The 7,152-nt window shown below is 38.5% G+C and overlaps 1 protein-coding gene across 1 annotated transcript; it reads right to left on the reverse strand.

Annotated features, from left to right (window-relative positions):
• Nucleotides 1–173: 173 nt before the first annotated feature.
• Nucleotides 174–1,374, reverse strand: LOC149115973 (5-hydroxytryptamine receptor 1A-like). The gene has a single exon (XM_089283870.1). The coding sequence runs from the start codon at nucleotides 1,372–1,374 to the stop codon at nucleotides 235–237; it is 1,140 nt and encodes a 379-aa protein (XP_089139996.1). The 3' UTR covers nucleotides 174–234.
• Nucleotides 1,375–7,152: the final 5,778 nt, after the last annotated feature.

The following is a 7,152-nucleotide window of genomic DNA, read 5'->3' on the forward strand; positions in this document are numbered from 1 at the left end:
CTGAGTGGACGGTACAGCCACGGTTGATGGCACAGTCCCGGAGGGGGGGGGGGAGGGGGGGGACTTCCACATAAAAAGGACGGGAGTGCTGATCGGAAATTTTGAAAAGAATCCTTAAGAGGTACCAAGATTTTGTCTGTTGGGCGTGGCTTGATTGAACAATGAAGAACAACAAGCCTGGCTTGCCTTTATGCCGTGCATACGTATAGTTGCTAAAGTTGGTAAGGAGTCTAACTATAATCTAGACTCCTTGACCTGAGTTCGGCCTTTACCAATTATTTCTCTAACGGCTTTCTTGAACTCAGGACTTCGGAAACTGTATAAAATAGGATTTATGGCCGTGTTGGAGAATCCCAGCATCCAAAGAAACTTGCTCACTTCATTTGGAACCGTGTAAACACACTCTTGACAAAAAACAAATGCTATACTCAGTGATGTCCACGGAAGCCAGCCAAAAATAAAGGAGGACACGATTAAAAAGGTTGTTTTAGCCGCGCGAGCATTACGCCTTTGTTTTAATTTTCTGACAGCAGTTTCATTTTGGATTCTATTCAGCTCCAAGCGACTGTTTCGCTCAGTTGGAGGGAAATGACAGAAATGCTCCATTGGTTTGCCTTCCGTTGTTTCGTCGTTGTTTTCAGGTACAGCCGATAAACTGATGCATTCCGTCGTTTTGAAAGGAACGGGTTCGCTTTCTGTACCACGTACACCAGGTTGCAATGGACTACGTGACATTTTGAGGACAAGGTGGTACATTCTGAGGTTAATACAGCTAGAAGCCAACACGGGTATTACAAAATTCAGCATGGAGCTTAAAAATGAATAAACCAAAGTTATATTGAAGTAACAAAATCCATTGTGGACACTTTTTGGAAAATTTTTCCAGCCAAGGACCAGGGCGAGTGAAAACAAGATCGAGTAAGCCCACAAAATGCAAACCACCAGTGAGGCGCGCCTGCGAGTCATCAGCGGCGATTCCTTGAAACGATCAAGAGGGTCTTGAAGGGTTCTGTAGCGATAAAACGTCAAAGCCAGCAAGGTGAGAATGGACTTAGGGACTGTGAGCAAATATGCGGTGGTGTAAACGTTGCACATTATCTCACCATGGCTCCATTTGTCATGTGATATAGTTAACTCCAGATTAAACGATGCGACGAGACACGTGGTCATGAGGTCGGACACTGCCAGCGATACTATGAAGCAAGCGTTGACAGACCGCCGCAAGGACCTGGTGCTTAGTATCACCACACAGACGGCGAGGTTTCCCAGAAGAGATACTGCGATAATCAACGCGTAAATTGTGGAGTACACAACTGTAACACTGAACTGAATAATTTTTGCGTTGGTCCAATTGCCATATCGGGACTCATTCATGATGGACTAGGATAATAATCTTGTATTTTCTTATTCCAGTTCCTGCATTGCAATTAAAGAGGAGAGAATGTTTTATCTACGAATATTTTTGTAGATAATTGCTAATTGTAGTTTTTGTTGTGACTTCGGCTGTGATGTCAAGTGACAGACATTTTTATGTTCCTTTTCCATTACCAGCAAAAACCAACTAAAGTCTGAGAAGTACAAACGTCAGTGAAACTTCTTGTCATTCAATATACCCAAATAGGTCACTAAAATACATGGATAAAGCTCATCTGAGACAAACTTGTCGTATTTTGTAGAAAATACGCCCGCAGTATTTATTTGAACTTGTTTATATTTGACTCTAGCAGTTTATGAAGCCAGGTGCTCATTAAGTAAAGATTTATTTAAGCGATAATTAACTGGCAAACTAAGAAATAAAACGCTGAGAAGTTTAACTTAATATCACAACTGTTCATCACTTCCAAAAGGGCTGATGAAGATTCAGAAGAAGATTCAGAAGACTTATTACGTTCTCCTGAAATATATATCCGCACATCCTTTGTAAGGCAATTTTTTTCAGGGAAACTGACGTGGCCAAGAACTATTTCACTTGAGGACAAGGGAATTGTTCCAGCTGAACACTTTCTTTTGCTCCGAGATCAAAACAATAGAGATAAATAAGCTTTCTTTTGCGAAATATGGGAGCAGTTTGTAACACGACTTCAATGAAATCCATAGCAAAATGAATAATCACGTGATCGAAAAAACGATGATATAGTTCAAATGCAAAGCATTATGGGTAGAGCTTCTAAACCTCTTTGCTTGCAGATTTCAATTTTAATTTTCTTTACGGACAGTCTGCGTCTGCGGAAAAAGCTGAACCACATTTTGTCTGTTTGGTTAGCCGTCCGTACATTTTCTTTGCCGTATTTTACGCGATGGAAGCCATTAAAACTTACGCTCTAACGTGGCAATGGAAATCCAGCTTAAAAAATAGCGTTAAATGAAAAAGTCGTGTGAGTGAGAATCCTTGTCCAGAATTACTCTTTTGAGCCGATCTCCTCGTATCTGCATTGCTTGGAAATCCACTTCTGATCTCACACGCAAAGCTACTGGTAACAAATGATAATTTCAATAGCAAATGATTTGGTAGCGAACATATATTATTTTTAATATATCCGAAAGTATTCGAAAATACTAGAGACAGAAGACTGATAACAACCTGCTCCACACTGGAGGATCATCAAATTGAGTGAAATATAAAATAACCAATCGAAACTTTCAATAACACCGCAAACACAAATTAAAGAAGTTAGGATGCAGATGGACAGAAATTGAAAAAGACTAAAACGTATTTTGATATCGTGGCCTGGGTTTTGAAAACCTGTTAGGCTGACAGTTTTCAAAGTTAATGTCGTTTGTTTGTCGTCTTTATTATAAAGACTGGGAGAAGCATTTCTTTGTAATGAAGCTATAGTTTTGTGCTTTTAGATTCATAGAAGTCTGAATTTCTTCGCTAACATTAAGTTTCTTGACGAGTATTTGGCGAAACGTAATAAAACGGACAAAACTCAGCTGTGACACAGTCGCTTTTGTTTAAGCGCAATGGAGCCAGAATTGAGTGGAAAACAGAACAAGGTACAGAAAAAGACAACCGTTAACTATTTTCGAAAATTAATCGTAAACAATGGTTAAAAATACATACGGTTGCGTTCTCAATGAAGAGCGGTTTGAGCTAATTCTTCCCTCTAGTCCAGTTGGCCGAAGCGTTAGCCTTTAGTGATACTAGGCTGATTTAGCAAGAGAACGGGAACGTCACTTGACGGCGCGCGTAGTATAAATAGCCAAATACGGTCAAATTAGAACAGAATCTAGGTTATTCCGCGCGCCGTGCAGTCGTCATCTGACCATATTTGGTTATTTGTACTGCGTGCGCCGTCGTCAAGTGACGTTCCTGTTCCCTTGCTAAATCAGCCTAATAACTACAAGAAGACGGCGACACCTGACTGGCGACGGAGTTAATTATGAACGAATGTTTTTTTTTGCCTCAATAATAGAGAGAACCAGGTGCACCCGCGCTAAACCTTAACGAAACCAACTTTAAGGTCAGGATACAAATTCTTACTACTGGCCACCATGCACCCTTCATGTTACTATTTTAGAGAATTCGAAAATTCCCCTCGGTAATTAATTCCTCTTCTGTCAGTACCTACTGGCAGCACTGAAAATTAAAATGCGCAATTCGCATTTTACATTTAATTTATAATGTAATGCAAATGAGACAAGGTAACCGTGAAAAAGTCTATTCGCTTCTTTAGAAACGTGAAGAAATCTGGTGCGATCTCATCTCGCAAACGCTTGTGGGATCGTTACTGGAGAGAACAGAAGATGAGAAGCCATTTATAGAGCGGAAAAACGTACTGCGCAGCTTTCTGCTCGTCTCTCGCCATACCTGCGGGTGGTGGAAAGAACGGCAGACTGTAATAAGGTACGCGAGGACGTGGATCGGTTGATTAATTTATAATTGGGCAAGCACGACTTTTTTCGGCATTTCACTGTTTAAAAGAAAACAAGGCTCCCCTGCCTGCTGAGAGGTTTTCTTGGTTATACATTTAGTAGTGAGCTTATATGGAGGAATATGTAAAGAGGGTTTGTGGGAAAAAAAATGTGTCTTCGCACCGAAATTTCTTGTACACAGCGGGAAGGTAAGGGTTCGGAAACCTTCTTTAATAGGCGCATTTGATCATATTCACATGTTAATTTGCGCCTTAGAAATATTAAATATTATTATTATTATTATTATTATTATTTTTTTTTTTTTTTTTTTTTTAATTTTTTCTTTTTTTTTTTTTTTAAATAAATAATTTTAATTTACAAAACACAGTTCTACAATACTTACGTTACTTACAATACGGGTCACTTATGCTGGCAATACAATACTCAATACAGTTCCTTACAGAAAATACAATTACTTGCAATACGGGCTACTTACACTGCTAACAATATAATACTCTACTTACGTTACTTGCTGTACATACAGTTACTTACAATACGTTATACTGTGTATTGACTTTGAGGAGGGAGGAGTACTTCTCACTAAAACATTTAATTAAGACAAATTTTCAAGCTTGTATTTAGTGTGTAGCTTACTGATAAAATCCTGAATGGAGATGGCCAGGCTATTTAACTTGCTTGAATAAATATAATGGCGCATAAATAAGGTGGTGTAGTTGAATTTCCGTATTATTGCTAAGTCGTGGGAGCTTGCAGTAATACCGAACAAGGTCTCCTCTGTGGTAGGAGAAATTTGACACGCATTCACTTGGTTGAACCAGCTCAAGACTTTTTGGGTAAACAATTTGGTAAACATACATTCGATAAAAGAGTGCTCAATTGAATCTTTATCTCCGCAGTATAGACATTCATCGTCCACCTTAATACCGAATCTGAATAGTTCTTTCTTAGTTACTATCGTTCTATGGATTAATTTAAATTGAAACTCTTTGAGTTTAGTTTCCTTACAAATATTTTTTAGTGATTTAAAGATCTTAGTCCACACGTCCCTTTTTAAAGAGAGTTTTTTGCTCCAACGTTTAGGGCCCGTTTGATCTTCGGTGTGAATCTTGACGTTAAGCAAATTATAAAAGTCCTTTGACTTAGCCTTGTGCAGATTAATTTGTGTCGATTCGTTGAGGGAAAAGATATTATTATTTCCGGTAAAAAAATGATTTGTTGATGATGTCGGAGCACTTGGCTAGAGACCTTAAGCGTTCCGGAATAGCACTAACAACTTGATGATACTGTAAAAAATTGGATTCACAGGAATATTTATCCCAAAACTCGCGGAATGTTAAAAAATTGCCACTTTCATTCAATAGGTCATTAATTGATAGAATACCCTTTTTAAACCATTCACTAAGGAAGATGGGTTTCCCGTCCACCAATATATCTTTGTTATTAAACAATACTAACTCCTGCTTTTGATCATACGAGTAAAGAGTTTTTAATTCGTTGAAGAAGTCTAGTATCTTCTTATAGAAGGGCGGGAGATCTTTAGAATAATTTGTGTCGTAGTTGCACCTTAGCAGAAAGTTTAACCCTCCCTTTCTTCTGAAATAGTGCTCTGGAATAATACACCAATTACTATTGTCCGAAGTCCGCAACAGTCTCGGGATCCAGGCGAGTTTTAGGGCTTTTAACATAATATCAAAGTCGGTCATGCGTATTCCACCGTTGTCTGGATCCTGGTAAAGGCCTGATCTTTTTATTTTATCTTTTTTGTTTTTCCAGAGGAACTTAAAAGATTTTGTTCTTACAATTTCCACAATTCCTTTGGGAACATCCAGATTAGAGGCCGAATAAATAAGTTGCGATATGCCCAAGGTTTTAATTCACATGGCTCTTCCAAATATCGTCAAGTCCCGTGAACTCCACATATCCAGCTTAATTTGCAACTTTTGGATCTTTTTGTCGAAGTTGAGCTCGTTATTCTCCTTAATATTATACGAAAAATATATCCCCAATATCTTAACGGGGCTGTGGAACCATTTTAAATCCAGAGGCTTACTTCTATTACTTTTCCATTTCCCCAACCAAAGCGCCTTCGTTTTCTTTACATTTAAGGACAGGCCAGCAATTCGTTCGAAATCCCCAACAATTTTCAAGGCCATTTCTAAAGATTCTATGTCCGCATTGAATAGAGTTGTATCATCAGCGAATTGGGACAGCTTGATTTCCTTACCGAAGACTTTGATTCCTCTCACGTTGGAATTCTGACGTATCTTATTTGAGAGTACCTCTGCAGAAAGAATAAACAAATAAGGGGAGAGTGGGCAACCTTGTCGAACTCCTTTTGATGGTTTAAACCAACTGGTTATAAAACCATTGTTTTGTACCGCACTTTCTGTGTTCGTGTAGAATATCTTAATCCAGCGCTTGATGTCACTACCAAAATTAAAATGGTCTAAAGTTTTCATTATAAAGGGCCATTCAATCGAATCAAAAGCTTTACGGAAGTCTAGGGAGGTTAGAATGCCAGGTAAGTTTTGTAGATTCGTATATTCCATTATGTCACTTATAAGTCGGATATTTTCCCCAATGTATCTCCCTTTTACGAAGCCTGTTTGGTCAGAGTGGATAAGGTTTGGTAGTGTCGGTTCAATGCGTTTTGCTATTGCTTTTGCCGCTATTTTAAGATCAACATTAAGCAAAGTAATCGGTCTCCAGTTTGAAAGATCTAGGAGTGACCCGTCTTCTTTCGGAACTAAAGTAATTATTCCCCTTCGTTGTGAAATGGAGAGTTCACCTTTCTCGTGCGCTTCGTTAAAACTTGCTATTAAATCGTTTCCTAAAAGATCGAAAAAATAGGTATAAAATTCAACGGTAAATCCATCTTCCCCCGGTGCTTTATCATTCTGAAAGGTTTCTAGTATCTTTTTGCATTCTTCGTACGTAAGTGGACCCTCCAAGGTTCCTTGCACGTCCTCTGAAAGCTTAGGCGATTCAACATTTTCAGTGAATGTGTCACAAGCTGTTTCAGAAAAGGTTAAATCCGAGGTATATAGGTTTCTATAATAATCTTCAATTTGCTCTAGAATCAGTGTCTCGTTGCGCGTAATCGAATCATTTTGTAATCGAAGTTCACTGATAGTTTTTTTGTTGTAATTACTTTTTTCAAGATTGAAAAAATACTTTGTTGGGCGTTCACCATTTTCTATCCAGCGACATTTTGCTCTAAACATTGCCTGTTTTCCTTTTTCTTCGTAAATTGTCTTAAGTTCCGTTTTCAGTCCG

The sequence above is a fragment of the Orbicella faveolata genome, unplaced genomic scaffold (genome assembly GCF_042242905.1).
Source record: "Orbicella faveolata isolate gen_17 unplaced genomic scaffold, um_ofav_v1 contig_13, whole genome shotgun sequence".
Classification (NCBI taxonomy): domain Eukaryota; kingdom Metazoa; phylum Cnidaria; class Anthozoa; order Scleractinia; family Merulinidae; genus Orbicella; species Orbicella faveolata.

Coding starts and splice junctions, on each gene's coding strand:
- LOC149115973 (XM_089283870.1), bottom strand. CDS start 1,374: ATGAATGAGTCCCGATATGGCAATTGGACCAACGCAAAAATTATTCAG.